The 21,339-nt window shown below is 45.0% G+C and overlaps 1 protein-coding gene across 1 annotated transcript in view; it reads right to left on the reverse strand.

Annotated features, from left to right (window-relative positions):
* The window catches only part of TCFL5 (transcription factor like 5), a 35,700-nt gene continuing 14,361 nt past the window's right edge, over nt 1–21,339 (reverse strand). The window contains exons 4-6 of the mRNA XM_056547834.1: nt 1,811–2,024; nt 1,087–1,228; nt 1–202 (exon numbers count right to left, since the gene is read on the reverse strand). Of these exons, the coding sequence (XP_056403809.1) occupies nt 89–202; nt 1,087–1,228; nt 1,811–2,024 (470 nt within the window). The 3' untranslated portion in view covers nt 1–88. The remainder of the gene's footprint in view (nt 203–1,086; nt 1,229–1,810; nt 2,025–21,339) is intronic.

A 21,339-nucleotide genomic window follows, 5' to 3' on the forward strand; every position in this document is an offset into this window, starting at 1 on the left:
ATCTATATTATGTAAAATAGATCACAAATCAAAGTGTTTGGTTAAATGTCCTCTGTCCTCTGGAGCACCTCATGAGTCCTACACCCTGTTACTTGACATCCTGGAGTGAGCGGCTTCCCACCGTTGCCTCCAGGGCTGAGGCAGATCTTGTGGTGACTTTCAGTTCACTTTCTGTTCGTGCAACGGAAACGGCTTCAAACTCCTGAAACACAAAAATTCATGAATAACTTCAAAATACAGGGGATGCAATAAAATTACACTACTCGCTGTAGCAAGAAATTCTCCAAAACTCAAAATTATCCCCCAATACTGTAAAAAAAAAATTGAGGGGAAAATATACAGAAAAATCTCAAAATGTACTTGTTTGTATGTTAGAGCTACATGGTTAGAAAATCACAGCCGCAAAGCAACATTAGTTATTCACCAAGAGAGAAAAATCCCCCAAACAACTGGATATTTTGCTTCCATTGTAAATAGTTGAAATGTGTTTTAATTTTAGTTCCAGTCTTAAAGGGGTACTCGGCCCCAGATATCTTATCCCCTATCCAAAGGATAGGGGATAAGATGTCTGATTGCAGGGGTCCCGCCGCTGGGGACTCCCGTGATCTCTGCTGCGGCACCCCTCTGTCATCACTACAGAGCACACTGGCTCTGTGCGTGATGACGGGGCGATGCAGGGGACGGAGCATCGTGATGCCACGGCTCTGCCCCCATGACATCACACCCCGCCCACTAAATACAAGTCTATGGGAGGGTGCGTGGTGATCATCACGCCCCTCCCATTGACTTGTAAAAAAGGGGGCGGGGTGTGATGTCATGGGGGCAGAGCCGTGGCATCACGATGCTCCGTCCCCTGCATCGCCCCGTCATCACACACACAAGTGCTCTGTAGTGATGATGGCGGGGTGCCGCAGCAGAGATCACGGGGGTCCCCAGTGGCGGACCCCCACGATCAGACAACTTATCCCCTAATCTTTGGATAAGGGATGTCTGGGGGCAGGGTACCCCTTTAAGTTATTAGGGTGAACCTATCAAATAGACATCTGCTTTGGAAATTAGGTTATACCCATGACTAGGATGTCTGACCTTTTTTATAGTGTCCCCGTGTCTCTCTTGGATGTATTTCAGGTAGGCCACAGTCCAATGTAGTGTGGTTGCCTTATCTGTCTCAATCGAACAAAATGGAACTAAGTTGTTTAACTCATCGCAGGATACCCGAATTCTACGCCTGTAAAAAGAGGAAGAAGATTATGAGGCAGAAATACATTAGGGCCCCCTTATATTCAAAGGCCCAGGTGTGACTGCTAATTTTTTACACCTATAGCTAATTCCATGTCCCCAATGATATAGACATGTACAGCATATGTTGGGGTTGTATATACGTTTTATAGGTGAGATTGAAGCGACTAATTCTTCCCTGCAGGAGCCTTAGGGCTCATCCACACTGCAGACATTCCACTTGCAGTCCCATTGTTCTTAATGGGATTCTGAATACCGTGCATACTGGTAATATTTTGCAGTGGAATTCAGTTGGCAGGATGGACATCAGGCCAAAGAATGAACATATTCATTCTTTTGGCGGAATTCCACCAGACTGCATTGCTCTCTGAGACGGCACATGTCCGCACAGTCCTACTGCCAATGATTTCGGTGCCGCATGCTGCAAGCAGAATTCTGCTTGAAGCAGGAAAGATTCCATGGCTCTGATCTCCCAGATCCTCTGATAATTTAATTCAGGGGAGGAGCCTTTGTTTAAAAATTTTTTTTATATTTTATTAAAAACAGTGTCAAATAGAACCACTAGCCTCACCTGCGGTCCCTCTCCATTCGATTGTGTCTTTCCCTGCGTTGTGACAAACCGGTCTGCTTGCTATCACTCCCCTGCTCTGCCGCTTTACCCTGTGTAGGTGCCCAGTTTACCCTCTGGCAAGTGTTGCTAATGTCACTCAGGACTCTCCTCTCCATGTTGGCATATGTTAGATGTATTCGACTTCTCTTCTTTACCGATTCCTTACACGATGTATCTGTAAGGGATGTTTAGAGTCATAAAAGCATCTGTCATTGCGAGTTACAGAGGTAATATACTTATAAACATAGAAATACATATTCTAGAGGCAGACCACTTGGCTGCCTCTATTTTCTTTCTTTATCCTGAAGTAATCTGAGTCTTCTTATAGAAGAAAAAAAACACAAAAAAAAATCTAAATATTAAAACACCCATCATACCTATTTAAGCAACATGGGAGGTGGAGCTTACAGAATTGCAGAGCCCAACAAAGCCCTGTACTCCTGCTCGGCTCTGCTATGCTGTAAGCTCGGCCAGCATGTTGCACAACTACTACTCACATCATGCCTGGGGAGACAAAGGCATGATGGGAGTTGTGTTTTTGTGTGTGTGTGTGTGTGTATATGTTTACACAGGAAGAAGAACAGATGGAATACTTCAAATTCAAAAATTCAGCTGAGAACACAGGCAGAGGGTCCCTAACAGCCTTGTCCCATCCAATTGGTGCTTCTTCAATGCAGGAATAGCATAGCATTGTTCAGTATGTGCATTATTAAAATAAAAACAGTAAAAAAAAATGTGTTAAAAAATTGTTAATAAATGTGAATACGCCCATGTGTGAATCACCCTGTATAAAAAGCACTGCTTTCGCCAATCATTTTCTAAAGTCCTGACTGAACCCGGGTTCTACATATTCAGATCGTTCAACACTAGTTAAAAACAAACATTCAGTAATATTTTCTATTGGACAGACGGAGTTCTGGTTTTTAAACCTTTTAATATGTGTAGCTGTGAGGGAGGAGGTATCATCAATGTGTAACAATGCGGAGATCCCCACAAAATTTTAGCATTGGCTTCATGCTACATAAGTCTCCTAATTCTATTTTTAGGGTACATTCACACATACAGGATCCTGTGTAGATTTGATGCGCAGGATTAGAAGCTGTGCTCAGTCATTTAGCTTACATTGAAATCTGCCGGCACCTGAGACGCCGGCACCTCGCTACACAGAGCGAGCAGAGCTGTGGACTTGCAGCTCCCTGCGATACAGCAGGGTGTGCGCGACCCTTGTACAGCCATAGGAAACCGTGACCAAATCGGTTATCCAGGACTTTTGATGATTTCTTTGGGGAGAGAGCTGTGTTTTTTCTCTATAGGCGACTTTTACTTTTCCTTACAGGATCATAGGCACAGCCTGTTTATATCAGCTCTGCCCTATCTATATGAAATTGTCTCTTTATATGGAATATTAATATGATAACTCTATGATAGTCATTCTATCTCCCTGATGACACCAGTGCAATAACTGGTAGAAACGTGTCGGCGGTAATTTGGTGAATTATTTTGGGAATATCTGACCTGAGGGTGCACCGGGTTGTGCTGGCTGGGCCAAGCAGAGCACATATCTGACCACCTGATGTACGTCAGTGATTCCTATGTTATAATTTCTTGGTGATTGATACACACATTTCTTTTCTCATTATTTTATTAAGTAACTTAGAATAAAAGCTATGTTTTATGCACACCCAAGACACTTTATTTGGTGATCTTATAATTTGTACATTGAAATCTGCAGCAGAAAATCCTGTGCATCAAATCCTGCGCATCAAATCTGTGTACATGTGAACGTACCCTTAGAAGGAATTGATAGTGCAGCCTATGTACCGACATCTGCAAATTTCACAAGATGCCAGAACCATAATTAAAGTGGTGTGACAGGTAATATAACATTTAAGTTTATACACTCTCTCCATAACGTAGGAGGTAAAGCTTTTCTTTACATTCATACATGTTACACACCTACTATGGCCGTATCGCCAATTTTGCACACTCTTAAGCCACAAAAACTTTCTCTCAGTAACAAGTTCAAGGAGACTTGGAGATAAAGTAGAACCTAAATACAACCTTTTCCTTTAGACAGTTGTGGTGAGGGTGTGATGAAGGGCAGATGTCATTATACTAAGGGCAGATGGCATTAACCCCTTGTGTTTGTGATGCCAGGGCGAGGTTATCCTCTACACCACCCGAGGTATGGCTGCTGGTTCCTGGGCTAGGCGGGGGGGGGGGGGGGCAAATAATCACTCTGATGCAAAGTTACGCAGCTTTACTGAGGCAGACAGATGGAATAGTCTTTACAGCTAAGTTAGGCCCAAGGAGATGACCAGTGACTTTAGGGGGCTTGCTGGGACTTGTAGTGGACTTGGCCTGAATTATGCAGACCCATGCTGACTTGACTATCAAGTAGACTTGACTGACTTGACTATGACTGACTAGACTTCACCCCTGTGATTGCTTACCAGGCTTTGACGTTAATCAGAAAGGGCACTTGGTGATTGAAGAATGGCTGTGTGGTTAGGCCTAGGTCTCTCTAAGAGCACCAGACATCTAAGAGCACCAGACATCTAAGAGCACCAGACACTCTCAGGTCTTTACTGTACTGCTCCTCAGCAACAACTGAACTAGCTAGCTCCTCCCTTGGTTTATAAGGGAGCAATTTGGAGGGGTCCTATAGGTCACCCACAAGTCACCTGGTCACTGACACCTTCCCTGGTTACACAGGACTTGGTAACAACATTTAAAGGTATATGAACAGTAGAAAGACAAATGAGTGCCACACTTGATCTCCCTGTCCCCTCTGTAGTGCACTGGGGTCTTACTCCCCCTCCACTATCCCCAGTGTGGCAGCCGGTCCGCAGTCGGGTTCGGGACTGAAGGGTGCTTCTCCTGCTCAGCGAAACCTGCCAGCTGCTCCTACTTGAAGATGTTCTGCTCCACTGGCTTGAGTTCTAGTGCCGATCCTCTTCCTGTGATGATGTACTCGGCGGTGCTCGGTTCTCCCCTGAGTTGAACTGTTATTGATTCTTATTTGCTATGTCTTTACCACTGTCTAAGTTTTACTGCTTTGTTTTTTAAATTTGCCTTTATTATAGACATGGTATTTGCTATTTACGGTAACTTTTTTGCTTTTTAGTACTCTGCTTGGCATGGCTTTAGGGGGTGGAGGTGCTCGCTTCTTTGGTCTTCTTCTGGTTAGTCGTTCTCTCACTTCCTCTCCTTGGGATCAGACTCTACTCTCCTGGATGCTGCTGTAGGTCCTCTGGCTTCTTGCTTGCTCTTGGGGATTTGGTGAGTGCTCTTGTTTCCTAGCATTTTTCTGTGTGTCTCTTTGAACATAAAGGGCCTCAATGCCCCACCTAAGAGGCGCCTTCTACAGCGGGAATCATTGACGCATATCTTCAGGAGATGCACTTTGACCATACTGGCTCCTTTCAGTTTTTACACCATTTCTATTCCCAAGTCTTTTCGGCTACCTCGGGCAGGAAGGTTGCGGGGGTGGCTATTTAAATCTCCAGGTCCTGTTCTGTGCAGGTAACCTCCTCTACTGTAGATCCTGGGGGGCATTATGTTATTGTTGAGGGTTCTCTGGGGGGTTGGCCTTTATTTCTTTGTAATATTTATGCCCCCCCCAACTCTTCTCAGATCCCTTTTCTACGCAGGGTCCTCTCTAAGCTTCACAAATATCCTCCATCTGCGTGGCTGCTGGGGGTTATTTTAATTAGCTGTTTTCTCCTTCTATGGACCGGCATTCCTTGACGGGTTCCCCTCTCTCCCCTGCTCATTTGCACTTGGCATCGGTTTTTAGGCGGGTGATTCGTTCCTCCTCTTTATACGATCTCTGGCGTATAACTTACCTGATGGATCAGTCTTTTTTTTATTCTCACCCTCATCGATTACATACACATATCGATTATTTTTTCGGTAACCTCCCCATGGTGCGCATGCTTACTTACGCGTCCTTAGAGACGATTTCTTGGTCGGGCCATAGTCCGGTCTTGCTTTCCTTTTCTCCTCAGTCTACCCCTCCCCATCGCTGTCACTGGCATCTTAATGATTCTATGCTCAACTCTTCGCCCTCCTGGGACTCGATCCAGGCTTGCATTTCTGATTATTTCGCTACCAATGATGGCTTTGTCTCTTCACAGGCTATTTTGTGGGAAGCTCACAAATCAGTAGTCCAGGGGCATTGTATTGCCCTAGGAACCCGGGTGAAGAAGGATGTCTTGGCTCGTGTCCGGGCGCTTTGGGCTGAGATTTCTCAGGTAGAGGCTTCTCTTTTGCTTTCTCTGTCCCTATTGGTACTGAGGCTATTGGTTGCGTCTCTACTCGTCTGGGAGATTTGGCCTTACATAAGGTCGATCGCCTTCTTCTGTATGCTAAGCAAAGTTTTTATGAAAAGGGCAATAAAGCACATACCATGTTAGCTGGGCTCCTATGTGACCGGGCCGCTGCCCAACCTCCCTCGGCCCTGAAGGATGCTGCGGGTACTCTTTACTACCACCCTGAAGCTATTTCTTGCCTCTTCCTGGACTATTACTCTAAGCTTTATTCCCTTCCTTCGCAGCTTCCGTCTGACCCGGGGGAGTGTGACGCTGTCTTAAGCTCTTTTTTGTCGCAATGCCATATACCGACTCTCTTGGCTTCTGATTGAGCTGTTCTGAATGCTACGATCACTCCCGAGGAATTGTCGTAGGTCCTTAAGTCTCTCCTTGCGGGGTGTTCCCCTGGTCCGGATGCCTTTACTTACCTTTACTATAAAACTTTTGCTTCTAGCTTGCTGCCTAGAATGGTTTCTCTATTCAATTCTTTTCTGGGGGGGGAAGGATCCTGCAGTCTTTTCTTCACTCTTTGGTGACTTTTATCCCTAAGCCCGGTAAGGAGCCACATGGCTGTGCCAGCTACAGATCCAATGCTCTTCTTAATTCTGACCTGAAGTTGTTTACTTAAGTCTTGGTGGCTCGCCTTTGTGGCTTTCTTCCCTCCCTTATCCATAAAGACCAGGTTGGCTTTATCCCCTGTCACCAGGGTGGGGATAACACTAGACGGGTTGTGGATCTGATAGACTTAATTAATCGGCACTCAGAGCAGGCCCTAGTTCTTAGCCTTAATGCCGAAAAGGCCTTTGACAGGCTGAGTTGGCCATTTATTTTTGCTTCCCTCCAGAAATTCGGGATCTCAGGACCTTTTCTGACTGCTTTGCGGGGCCTCTACTCTTCCACCACTGCCTCTATCAAATTTCCTCATGTTACTTCTCCGAGCTTCCCCCTATTTAATGGAACTAGGCAGGGGTGTCGGTTGTTGCCCATGATCTTTGCCCTTTGTATTGAACCTCTGGCTGCCTTGATCCGAGGTGATCCGGACCTCTCAGGGGTTCGTCTGCATGATAGGGATTTTAAGATTTGCCTGTTTGCGGATGATGTTTTCCTGACTCTTACTCGTCCTCTACTTTCTCTCCCTGCTTTATACCGGACCCTGCCTTCCTATGAGCTTGTTTTGGGTTATAAAGTAAACCTCTCTAAGACTGAGGCTATGCCTTTGAATCTCCCCCCTTCTCTGTCCTCTCTTCTCCAGGCTAACTTTTCTTTCAGGTGGTCTCCCTCTAAGCTTAAATATCTTGGGGTTTTCTTGACTTCTTCCTATGCTTCCCTATGCTTTCTTTATTCTGCTAACTTTCCTTCTTTGTTCCAGGAACTTTGGGTTCTTTTGGAGAAATGGAGGCCCCAATATATCTCGTTTTTGGGCGCATAGCTGCTGTTAAAATGACGATCTTCCCTAAATTGCTGTATTTTTTTTCAAGACCTTCCCGTACGGCTTCCCCTTTCTGCTCTTCGCTCCTTTCAGTCTGCTATCTTTTGTTTTATTTGGGATGCCAAGAGGTATCGCGTCCCTATGTCTGTAATGATGGCTGGCCGTTCTTTTGGAGGTCTAGCGGTACCGGATGTGACCAAGTATTATTGGGCTGCCCATTTGTGCCACCTGGCAGATTGGTCCTCCTATCATGCCTACAGCAGATGGATGGAGCTGAAGAAGCTTTGGCTGACCCCTATTCATCCTGACTCTCTTCTTTGGACTCTCCCTCTTTCCTCTTCCTCCTTAGGCCCTCTTTTAGGTCCGATGGCCTTCTCTCAGTATGTTTGGATTTATTGTTCGGTTACGTTTAAACTGGCCTCCTTGTCTTCCCCTATGAGGTTGTTTATTTACCATCCTATCTTCCCGATAGGCTTAACTTCTGCTATGGTGCAGGAATGAGGTTCTAGAGGACTCTTTTGTTGGGCTGATGTAGTGCACTTCCGTTCACACACCCTTTTGCCATTTGACCAGCTGATGTCTCGGAATCGTCTTCCCTCCTCTGAGCGGTTTCATTATCTCCAACTTAGTCATTATATGTCCTCTTCCTTGAGCTCCCTGGTGGTTTCTTTGCCCATGAGCTTTGAACAATTGTTCCGTCAGGGACCGCAGGTGAAGGGCCTTCTTTCGGCTATTTACTCTATTCTCAACTCTCCCATTGGAGGGGCTGCACCTAATCATTGTTATATGAGCCACTGGGAGGAGGTTTTGAATACCTGTATTGCTGTTCCTCAATGGAGGGTGATTTTAGAGAGGGCCTCTAAGGAGTCGATTTGTACGGCTTATAAGGAAACCCAGTTCAAGGTGCTTATGGGTTGGTATCACACTCCTGAACTCCTCAACAGATTGAACCCTTCCATTCCTCCACAGTGCTGACATTGTGGGGTGGGAATTGGGTCTAAATTTCATATCTTCTGGTCCTGTCCGCTCATACTGGGATTTTGGAGGGTGGTGGCCCGTTTAATTAGCTCGGTTCTAGAGGTTACTGTCACCCTTGATCCTCTTATGTATCTCCTGCATTTGTCTCATAAAGCCTTGTCCAAGAAACCAATTAAATTGTTTCTGCATATTGTTTTGGCCGCAAAAACATTGATTGCTAAATATTGGAAGCGAACGCTTCCCCCGTTGGAGAGCGACCTATTGGCCCATGTTCGTGAGAACCGATCCCTAGAGTCTTTGACTGTCTCGCTGAATAATACTGTGCCGTTGTTTCTGTCTGTCTGGGATCCATGGGATTGCTTTACTGATCGTCAACCTCCTTGAGTGGCTCCCCCTTTTTCTCTCCTAGTGTTCTTCCCTATTTTTGTCATCTTGTGTGTATTTGTTTAACTTGTGTTGTCTTTTTGTCTGTCTTGTGTTTTTTGTGTATGCCTCTATATATTCTCTTAGTTTTTAATTTGTAATCATGTTACCCTACCCTTTTATTTTGGTTTGAGCTTGGATATTGTATATTTGCTTTATATTTTGTATATTTGCTTTATATTTTGGGACCTCCCGACCTGTGCTATTTTGCACTTAACAGTCACTTGCCTTATCCTTATTGTATTTTCTTTGTTAGACAAAAACCTTTAAAGGACATCTGCAGCGGCACAAACACTTATCCCCTATCCTCAAGATAGGGGATAAGTGTTTGATCGCGGGGGGTCCGAACGCTGGAGCCCCCGGCGATCTCCTGTACGGGGCCGCGGCTCTCCCGTGCAGGGGGCGTGCGAGCCGCAGCATGACGTTGCGGCCGGCACGCCTCCTCCATACATCTCTATGGGAGAGGCAGGGAGGCAGCATTCGTGCCTCCCCGCATCCCTCATAGAACTGTATGGGGACGGGGAGGAGACGGGGCGTCACTGTCGACCTCTAGGTCGACGTTACGTCACCATGGGCGCTAATGCCGGCGCTCCGTTATGGAGATCGACGGGGGTCCCAGCGGTCGGACGCCCCGCGATCAAACACTTATCCCCTATCCTGTGGATAGGGGATAAGTGTAATTCCGCTGCAGTTGTCCTTTAATATAAATTACAGTTAAAAAAAATAAAAATAAAAACAAATGAATAAATAACATAGGACACTGTTAACGATTTAGGATACACATAATGAAGGTGGACTTAGGGGACACTGAAATAGAGTCCGCCACACAGGAAAGAAAAGGTACAGGAGACCAACTCCTGTACTGGGCCACAGCACCATGTCCACACCTGGTGCTAGTACGTCCTTCAGAATTGTTTTAATATAGAAATCAACCTCTGAACAATTTTCTTAAATGGGCACAGAATCAAAAACCTTTTATATGTTGTACATCTTGGCAAAACAATTAACCTTTCTAATGTGCTTCATAAAAAAAGCTAGACACATAAAAAAGACTTGAAAAGCATCTGAATTACCTAGTAAATAACATATCTAAGCATAGTTGTTTTTTCTGTGATATGACAGGTACGCTTTAAAATTGCCTGCTGTACACTGTAACACATGGGGGTTTCAGCTCCAGTGTGTCAGTCACCTCCGCTCCTTATTTTAGTACATGAGACTAATTCTGATAGATTCAAATTATATGTTTTATCACAAGCAGGAGACAGGATCCTATCTAGGTAATCTCTCTGTGTAAGTGTGGTTGCCCAGTACGGGAGGTGTTACCCTGTACCCTTGCTGCCCTGTCCGGCAGCCTCCCTTCAGTCTCCCCTGGGCTCCCTTTTACTTGTTTCCCCCTGTACATATGTTCTGCATTGTAATGTATTATAAAATGTCTTGTAGCTTTAAGAGTTGTACCCTGTGATATGTCATGTGATTGTTACCCAGGAGGTACCAGTGACCAGGTGATCCCAAAGGTGACCTATGGGCTCCCTGCTAGTCTCTCCCATATAAGCCCTCGGTGGAGCTAGCTCACCCTCTTTGGAGATAAGTCTTTGCTGAGGTCAGTCGTGCCTAGTGTGTGCCCAAAGTGTTGGAGGCCTCAAAGTCAAGTCCTGCAGCCACCATCAAATGTAAGTCAGTCATAGCTTTGCCAGACTTCAGTCAAGTCAGTCCCTGTCATCTGTCGAGACAGCGTGACCTGCATTACATTGTCCAGTCCTACTAAAAGTCCCAGCAAGCCCTTTAGGTCTCTGAGTCACTGGTCACCTCTGTGGGCCCTGGCTGAACTGTATAGACTTTACCATCTGTCTACCCTCAGTAAAGCTACTGTTATCCGTAACTTGGCGTCGGAGTCATTATTGCCCCTGTGCCTAACCCAGGATCTAGTGGTATAACTTCGGGTGGTATCGAGGCTAAACCACGTCCTGGTGTCATGAATACAAGGGGTTAATGCCATCTGCCCCTAGGGTAACAACATCTGCCCTCATCACACCCTATTACCACATAAGTTTTTCTAACAGCATAATTCATGCAATTTCTTCCAAGGCTAGGTTCACGCCACGATTCGTGCCTCCAAGGTACAGACAGTGGCGTTGCGACCCGGGTGCGGGGGGTGCGGCCCGCACCGGGTGACACCAACCTAATGGGGTGACACCAAGACGCTCCGCAGCACCCCCCCCCCCTCCCCAGCTACACCGACACCCCCCGTCAGTACCCGACCGGCAGCACAACCCCCCCCCCCCCTCCCCGGCTACACCGACACCCCCCGTCAGTACCCGACCGGCAGCACCCCCCCCCCCCCGCATTCACCAGCGCTGTGCGCCCATCCAACAGCAATCCCCCCCCCCCCCCCCGGCATTCACCTGCGCTGTGCGCCCGTCCAACAGCACCCCCCCCCCCCGGCATTCACCTGCGCTGTGCGCCCGTCAGCACATAAACCCCACCCTTCATCGCCGCTGTGCGCCCGTCCGTCAGCTGTCCCCCTGGCCTTCATCGCCGCTGTGCGCCAGTCCGTCAGCACCACCGCATGGGACGTCAGTGACGTCACTCGCAGGGTGCCCGGAGAGAAGGATCGCTGCGCTGGATGGGTGAGTGTGTGCGTCTGTCTCTCTGTCTGTCGCTATCTCTGTCTGTGTGTGACTGTCTGTGTGTGACTCTGTGTATGTGTGTATGTATGTGACTGTGTGTGACTCTGTGTGTGTGTATGTATGTGACTGTGTGTGACTCTGTGTGTGTGTATGTATGTGACTGTGTGTGACTCTGTGTGTGTGTATGTATGTGACTGTGTGTGACTCTGTGTGTTAGTGTATGTGACTGTGTGTGTGTGTGTTGCAGGGGGACCCAGGAGCGCTACACCCCTGCCCACAATCATTTCTTGTATTGGAATTATGTAGGAGGCCTTCTAGTGTGCCAAGTATGCCTTATTTTCTGTGTGTGTGTGACTGTGTGACTCTGTGTGTGTGTGACTCTGTGTGTGTGACTGTGACTCTGTGTGTGTGAGTGACTGTGTGTGTGTGTTACTCTGTGTGTGTGTGACTGTGTGACTGTGTGTGTGTGACTCTGTGTATGTGACTGTGTGTGTGTGACTGTGTGTGTGTGACTCTGTGTGTGTGTGACTGTGTGACTGTGTGTGTGACTCTGTGTATGTGACTGTGTGTGTGTGACTGTGTGTGTGTGACTCTGTGTGTGTGACTCTGTGTGTGTGACTGTGACTCTGTGTGTGTGTCTGTCTGCGAGTGTGTCTCTCTGACTGTGTGTGTTTGTGTGTGTGTCTCTCTGTGTTGTATGTGTTTTTTTTTTGTGGGGGGGGGGGTAAACAGCAATCTAATGTGGGGAGTCTTTGACCCATTGTGGGGAACCTGCAAGGGAACCTGCGGCCTAATGTGGGGTAACTACTACCAAATGTGCGGAGTCTATGCTACCTAATGTGGGGATTCTATGCTACCTAATGTGGGGAGTCTATGCTACCTAATGTGGGGAAACTGCTACCTAATGTGGGGAATCTGTGCTACCAAATGTGGGAGGTCTATGCTACCTAATGTGGGGAATCTGTGCTACCGAATGTGGGGAATCTATGCTACCTAATGTGGGGAAACTGCAACCTAATGTGGGGAATATGTGCTACCTAATGTGGGGAAACTGCTACCTAATGTGGGGATTCTATGCTACCTAATGTGGGGAGTCTATGCTACCTAATGTGGGGAAACTGCTACCTAATGTGGGGAATCTGTGCTACCAAATGTGGGGGGTCTATGCTACCTAATGTGGGGAATCTGTGCTACCGAATGTGGGGAATCTATGCTACCTAATGTGGGGAAACTGCAACCTAATGTGGGGAATATGTGCTACCTAATGTGGGGAAATTGCTACCTAATGTGGGGGAACATGTACCAAATGAGGGGAATCTATGCTGCCTAATGTGGGGAATCTATGCTACCTAATGTGGGGAAACTGCAACCTAATGTGGGGAATATGTGCTACCTAATGTGGGGAAATTGCTACCTAATGTGGGGGAACATGTACCAAATGAGGGGAATCTATGCTGCCTAATGTGGGGAAAATATGCTACCTAATGTGGGGGAACTGCTGCCAACCTAAAGTGGGGGAACTGCTCCCTACCTAATGGTCCCCCCTGGCAGTAGCACCCTCATCATCCACCAGCAACACCCCCCACCCCCAGCAGTAGCACCTCCATCAGCAGATCCTGATGGTGGATGATGGCAGTGCTCCTGCCGGGAGGATGATCCTGCGGATGGATGATGGGGGTGATACTGCCAGGGGGGATGGCCAGTTGCACCCTCATCATCCTCCAGCAACACCCCCCCCAGTAGTAGCACCCCCATCATCCACTAGCAACACCACCAAAAAAAACCTCCCGTGGTAATAGCATCAGCTAACGGATGTTGAGGGGTGTTACTGCGGTTGTGGTATCATATTCAGAGGGTGCACTGTATGGCAACGTTATATTCAGAGGGCGCAGTTTGTGGTAGTATTATATTCAGAGGGTACAGTGGGTGGTAGTATTATATTCAGCGGTACAGTGTGTGGAGGTATTATATTCAGGGGTACAGTATGTGGTAGATTTATATTCAGATGGTACAGTATGTGATGGTATAATATTCAGAATGTACAGTGTGTGGTAGTATTATATTCAGAGGGTACAGTGTGTGGCGGTATTATATTCAGGGGTACAATATTTGGCAGATTTATATTCAGAGTGTACAGTATGTGTTGGTATTATATTCAGAATGTACAGTGTGTGGTAGTATTATATTCAGTGGGTATGGTGTATGGAAGGATTATAATCAAAGAGTATAGTGTATAGTAGTATTATATTTAGAGGATACAGTGTCTGGCAGGTTTATAATAATACTTGTTTTCATATAGAGGATGAGAATGCGCTGACATAGTGAGAAGACGTCTGGGCGTCACATTCTACAGACAGAAGTTTTAGCTGGACCAGGCGGTATGTACCATCTGAATTAGATAAGGGAAGACTATAGAGAAGACGTCACCTGTAATCACTGATATCATTGTGTATTCTCCTCACTATAGAGAAGATGTCACCTGTAGTCACTGATATCATTGTGTATTCTCCTCACTATAGAGAAGATGTCACCTGTAGTCACTGATATCATTGTGTATTCTCCTCACTATAGAGAAGACATCACCTGTAGTTACTGATATCATTATGTATTCTCCTCACTATAGAGAAGACGTCACCTGTAATCACTGATATCATTGTGTATTCTCCTCACTATAGAGAAGACGTCACCTGTAGTCACTGATATCATTGTGTATTCTCCTCACTATAGAGAAGACGTCACCTGTAGTCACTGATATCATTGTGTATTCTCCTCACTATAGAGAAGACGTCACCTGTAGTCACTGATATCATTGTACATTCTCCTCTCTATGTCCTATCAGAGCTGTAGTCGCTTGTCAGTTCTACAGTTATGGTGAGTGAAACTACAACTCCCAGCATAACCTCACCACTGCTCAAAGGGGTACTCTACTGGAAAACATTTTTTTTATCAATTGGTGCTACAAAGTTAAACAGATTTGTAAATTACTTCTATTTAAAAATCTTAATCCTTCAAGTACTTTTTGGCTGCTGTATAAGTGATTCACAGGAAGTTCTTTTCTTTTTTTAATGTATTTTCTGTCTGACCACAGTGCTCTGTGCTGACACCTTTGTCCATGTCAAGAACTGTCCATAGTAGGAGCAAATCCCCATAGCAAACCTATCCTGCTCTGGACAGTTCCTGACATGGACAGAGGTGTCAGCAAATAGCACTGTGGTCAGACTGGAAAGAACTACACAACTTCCTGTGGAGCATACAGCAGCTGATATGTACTGTAAGGATTAAGATTTTAAATAGAAGTAATTAAAAAATCTGTTTAACTTTCTGGCACCATTTGATATAAAAGTAAATGTTTTCCAGTGGAGTACCCCTTTAAGTAATTCTGGGAGCTGTATATTTAAATGGTGAAAACTTCTTTAACACTTTCCTATTCTGTGGCAACTGGTATATCTGATTATTATACTGGAATTTCTCACAATGCGCTACAACAGTGGTGTCTGTCACAACAGGCTAAAAACTTACTGGGGGGAGGGGGGAGGTATGGGGGTGACACCATTTTCTACCGCACCGGGTGACACCAACCCTAGCAACGCCACTGGGTACAGATATATCGGGAAACTGTCAAAATGACATGCTGGCATATCCATGCTCGGACAGGCACTGGCCCCATTCATTTCAATGGCAGGGGACTACATTCGGGTAATTTTCCCAACATATTTGAGTTTTATTTCAGATTAAAAGTGCTGAAAGCCATGTTTCTCAGTCCGAGCCAAAACTTGTATATGCTCTGCAAATAACATAATACCGAAATAGTAACAAAGTAATATAGTTTGTAAAGTTGAAATAAGTTGAGTCCTTCCAGTTCAACCTGAAACCCTACAGTGTTGAACCAAAGAAAGGCAAAAAAAAAAAACAGGAGGTTGAAGCCAATTGACCCATGACAGAGGAAAAATTCCTTTCTGACTCCAATATAGCAATCAAGTCTCTGGATCAACATGCTACCCATATAAATCTAGTATCCATAAGCTGTAATTTTATATTTTTTCAGAAGAGGATGCCCCCTTGTCATGGTTACCGGCCTAGGTATAAAGATCACTAGAAAGATCTCTGTATTGTCCATTCATATATTTGTACATTGTAATCAGATCGCCCCTAAGACATCTTTTCTCTAAACTAAATAACGCCAAGCTTGATATCCTGTCTTGGTCCTGTAATCTTCCCATACCATCAATTATCTTTGTCATCCTCCTCTGCACCCTCTCTAGCTCGGCCATGTCCTCCTTATATACAGGTGCCCAGAATTGGACACAATACTCCATATGTGGTCTGACTAGTGGTGCGGCCGGCAGAGGAGGCTGCAGTGAAGATCGTCGGTAAGTGATCTTCACTGTGGCTTTCTAAAAGTTGCACAACTAGCTAAAGGATAGGAGCGAGGTGGTGCTGCGACCTCCTCCTATCCCCTGCTGTTGGTCGATCAGGCTGACGACCAATGGCAGTTGGGGGCAGGAGGGTTAAAGTTCATTTCCCCTGCTCTGCCCACCGCTCGAAGTTCGGGCAGAGCGAGGGAGAAACAAGGGGGGGGGGGGGATTTACCGGCACGGACTTACCGGATCGGCATAGGCGGCGGCGGAGACACCAGGAGTGCGGCCGGAAAGTGGTGCGACCGGCGGAGAGTGCGGCCGGCAGAGGAGGCTGCAGTGAAGATCGCCGGTAAGTGATCTTCACTGTGGCCTTCTAAGAGTTGCAAAACTAGCCAAAGGCTATCTGGGCATGCTGGGAGTTGTAGTTTTGCAACATTTGCAATATCTGGAAGGCCACAGTTTGGAGACCACTGTGTAGTGGTCTCCAAACTGTGGTCCTCCAGATGTTGCAAAACTATAACTTTCAGCATGCACTGACTGTCTGGGCATGCTGGGAGTTGTAGTTTTGCAACATCTGAAGTGGCACAGTTTGGAGACCACTATACGGTGGTCTCTAAACTGTAGCCCCCAGATGTTGCAAAACTACAATTCCCAGCATGCCCAGACAGTCAGGGATGCTGGGCAGTGTAGTTCTGCAATATCTGGCCCTTCAGATGTTGCAGAACTACAACTCCCAGAATGCCTGGGCAGTCTGGGCATGCTTGGAGTTGTAGTTTTGCAACATCTGGAGGGCTACACTTTGGAGACCACTACTTAGCGGTCTCCAAACTGTTCTTCCCCAGTTGTTGCATAACTACAACTTCTAGCATACCCAGACTGTCCAGGTATGTTGGGAGTTGTAGTTCTGCAACATTTGAAGGGCCAGACATTGCAGAACTACATCGCTTAGCATCCCTGACTGTCTGGGTATGCTGGGAATTGTAGTTTTGCAACAGCTGTAGGCACACTGGTGGGGAAACACTGAGCTAGAGTCTGTTTCCTAACTCAGTGATTCCAACCCGTGTGCCTTCAGCTGTTGCAAGACTACAACTCCCAGAATGCACTGACAGACCGTACATGCTGGGAGTTGTTGTTTTTCAACAGCTGGAGGCACACGAGTTGGAATCACTGAGCTAGAGTCTGTTTCCTAACTCAGTGGTTCCCCACCAGTTGCCTACAGCTGTTGCAAAACTACAACTCCCAGCATGTACGGTCTGTCAGTGCATTCTAGGAGTTGTAGTTTTGCAACAGCTGAAGGTTTGGGGTGCCGCCCCCCCCCCCCCATGAGAATGTACAGGGTACATTCACACAGGCGGGGGTTTACAGTAGGTTTCCTTCTACAAATTTGAGCTGCGGCGGAAAATTTGCCGCAGCTAAAACTACCAGCGGAAAATTTACTGTGAACCCCCGCCCGTGTGAATGTACCCTAAAAACACTACACTACACTAACACATAATAAAAAGTAAAACGCTACATATATCCCTACACAGTTACCCCCCCCCCCCCCCCCAGGTAAGGCTCACGTTACCCTTTGTTACCTTCCTTGAGGGGTGTAGCTTCCAAAATAGTATGCCATGTTTTTTTTATTTATTTTTTATTTTTATTTTTTTTTACTGTTCTGGCATCATGGTGGCTTCCTAAATGTGAAATGCCCCCCAAAAACCATTTCAGCAAAATTCACTCTCCAAAAGCCAAATGTCGCTCCTTTCCTTCTGAGTCCTCTAGTGCACCCACAGAGCACTTAACATCCGCATGAGATATTTCCTTACTCAAGAGAAATGGGGTTACAAATTTTGGGGGACATTTTCTCCTATTACTCCTAGTGAACATGAAAAGTTTGGGGTAACACCAGCATTTTAGTGTTAAAAATTTAATTTTTCATTTTCACGTCCGTCCGAAAGTTCGTCAATCACCTGTGGGGTATAACGTCTCAATTTACCCCTTGTTACGTTCCTTGAGGGGTGTAGTTTCTAAAATAGTACATGTGTTTTTTTTTGTTTTTTTTACTGTTCTGACATCATGGGGGCTTTTCTCCTCCATTTTGCTGCTATTCCTAAAGGGTTAACAAACTTTTTGAATGTCATTTTGAATACTTTGAGGGGTGAAGTTTTCATAACGGGGTCCATCATAAGGGATTTGCAACATAAAGACCCTCCAATTCACTTCTAAACTTAACTGGTCCCTGAAAAATTCTTATTTTGAAATTTTCGTGAAAAATTGGAAAATTGCTGCTATACTTTGAAGCCCCCTGATGTCTTCAAAAAGTAAAAACATGTCAACTTTATGATGGAAACATAAAGTTAACATATTGTATATGTGAATCAATATGTAATTTATTTGACATGTCCCTTTTCCTTACTAGCACAGATCTTCTAAGTTAGAAAAATGCAAAATTTTCAAATTTTCAAGAAATGATGCAAGTATCGATGAAAATTTACCAATAACATAAAGTAGACTATGCCACGATCAAATTTATAAGTAAAAGCATCCCAGAGTTATTAATGCATAAAGTGATAGAGGTCAGATTTGAAAAAAATTCTCCCATCCTTAGGGTTATAATGGGCTCCGTCCCAAAGGGGTTTAGTTTGCTTTTAGTTTAAACCAACTATAGATCTGCCATTGTCTGCATTATGGATAACCACGTTAGAATTAGGCTTCAATTCTTTTAATGTTTTTTGTTCTGTTTTAAAGGAGACGTCCGGTGCAGACTTTTCCTATTCCATCCTGCCAGGGCTGCAAAAGAGGAGAAAACAAACTTTCACTTACCTTCCTACGTTCGGCCGGACTGTCTACTTCCTACTTCCCTTAGCCTGGTACGTCAGACGGTGCTTCAGCCTATCATCGGCCGCAGCGATGTCCCGCCTCGACCGGTGATAGGCTGAAGTGCCGTGTGATGTACCGGGCTAAGGAAAGTAGTAAGTAGACAGCCCGGCCAACCGATCAGCTGTAGCGGAGCTCAAGTGAAAGTTTGTTTTCTTTTCTTTTGCAGCCCGGGCAGGATGGAATAGGAAAAGTCTGCACCGGACATCTCCTTTAAATTAGCAGAAATAGAATTTAATATGTTTATTTAACCCCTTAAGGACACATGACGTACTGGAACGTCATGTGTCCGCTCCCGATCTATAACGCGGGGCCACGGCGTGGCCCCGCATCATAGCGGGTCGGGCCCGGCCTCTAACAACGGCCGGGACCCGTGGCTAATAGCGCGCGGCATTGATCGCGGTGCCACGCGCTATTAACCCTTTAGACGCGACGTTCAACTTTGAAAGTGAAAATATGCCGGTTACCTCAGTGGGCTGTTCAGGATAGCCACGGCGAAATCCCGGCATCCCGAACAGCTTACAGGACAGCAGGAGGGTCCCTACCTGCCTCCTCGCTGTCCGATCGCTGAATGACTGCTCAGTGCCTGAGATCCAGGCATGAGCAGTCAAGCGGCAGAATCATCGATTACTGGTTTCCTATGAGAAACCAGTGATCAATGTGAAAGATCAGTGTGTGCAGTGTTATAGGTCCCTATGGGAGCTATAACACTGCAAAAAAAAAAGTGAAAAAAAGTGAATAAAGATCATTTAACCCCTCCCCTATTAAAAGTTTGAATCACCCCCCTTTTCCCATAAAAAAAAAACACATTGTAAATAAAAATAAAAATAAACATATATGGTATCACCGCGTCCGGAAATGTCCGAATTATAAAAATATATCGTTAATTAAACCGCACGGTCAATGGCGTACGAGCAAAAAAATTCCAAAGTCCAAAATAGTGCATTTTTGGTCACTTTCTATATCATGAAAAAATTTATCAACGATCAATAAGTCCTAACAATGCAAAAATGGTACCTCTAAAAACTTCAGATCACGGCGCAAAAAATGAGCCCTCATACAGCCCCATACACGGAAAAATAAAAAAGTTATAGGGGTCAGAAATGACAATTTTAAACGTATTAATTTTCCTGCATGTAGTTATGATTTTTTCCAGAAGTCCGACAAAATCAAACCTATATAAATAGGGTATCATTTTAATCTTATGGACCTACAGAATAAAGATAAGGTGTCATTTTTACCGAAAAATTTACTATGTAGAAACGGAAGCCCCCAAAATTTACAAAACAGCGTTGTTGTTTTTTTCAATTTTGTCTCACAATGATTTTTGGGCAAAATGACTGATGTCCTTACAAAGTAGAATTGGTGGCGCAAAAAATAAGCCATCATATGGATTTTTAGGTGCAAAATTGAAAGATTTATGATTTTTTAAAGGCAAGAAGGAAAAAACGAAAATGCAAAAACGGAAAAACCCTCGGTCCTTAAGGGGTTAACAGTACTAAATCTCGCTCGACCAACTCCTAAAATGTATCCAGGAATGCTAAACGGAAGTCCACTATATACAAATCAGGCTTGGCTGTACAGAAAGCAGGACCTATAACATCACAAAAACATTCTCATTCTTCTTACTGACTGTCTTAAACACTTTTGGCCTTCCAACACTGTGGTATTGGACTCTTGTTGTGTCTCTACTACAGTATCAATTTCAAAAAGCAATGTCTCTATTGAGTAATATTGTGGGCAAATCTATGTATGTCCAAGATTTTGGAAAAGAGATTAAAGTTGCAAGGAGGTACAAAGTTCAGTCCTTTGATACAGGGACAACTGTGATACTGAAAAAAAAAAGATTCAAGACCAGACTCAATTGCTTGCTAGAAGTGATCTCAAATTGTAGCTTTTGTCTTCTGTGCTTACAGCCAGCACCTCTAAGCCTTTGTTTGGGGATCGAGGTGTTGCTGGACTATCAATAATCAACCTCAAAGTCCAAATATTCTTGAGATGATGCATCAGACGGACCACTGCTTTCTCCTTCTAGTGAGCTTTCCATATCTGAAAAGCTAACCTGTTGTTTTGTGTTTGTGCCTTTTTTAACTTGTTTTTTAATTTTTAGGCTGAATCAATCATCTTAAAATTTAGGGTGTAATTGCTGCAGTGTGGGTTTTTCTGTTTGTACGCCATGTTAAAAATTTATCTCTTTAACCCCTTAAGGACCGGTTTTTTTTCCGTTTTTGCATTTTCGTTTTTTGCTCCTTGCCTTTAAAAAATCATAACTCTTTCAATTTTGCACCTAAAAATCCATATGATGGCTTATTTTTTGCGCCACCAATTCTACTTTGTAATGACATCAGTCATTTTGCCCAAAAATCTACGGTGAAACGGAAAAAAAAATCATTGTGCGACAAAATTGAAAAAAAAATGCAGTTTTGTAAATTTTGGGGGCTTCCGTTTCTACGTAGTAAATTTTTTGGTAAAAATGACACCTTATCTTTATTCTGTAGGTCCA

Source organism: Hyla sarda, chromosome 12, assembly GCF_029499605.1.
Source record: "Hyla sarda isolate aHylSar1 chromosome 12, aHylSar1.hap1, whole genome shotgun sequence".
NCBI classification, from domain to species: domain Eukaryota; kingdom Metazoa; phylum Chordata; class Amphibia; order Anura; family Hylidae; genus Hyla; species Hyla sarda.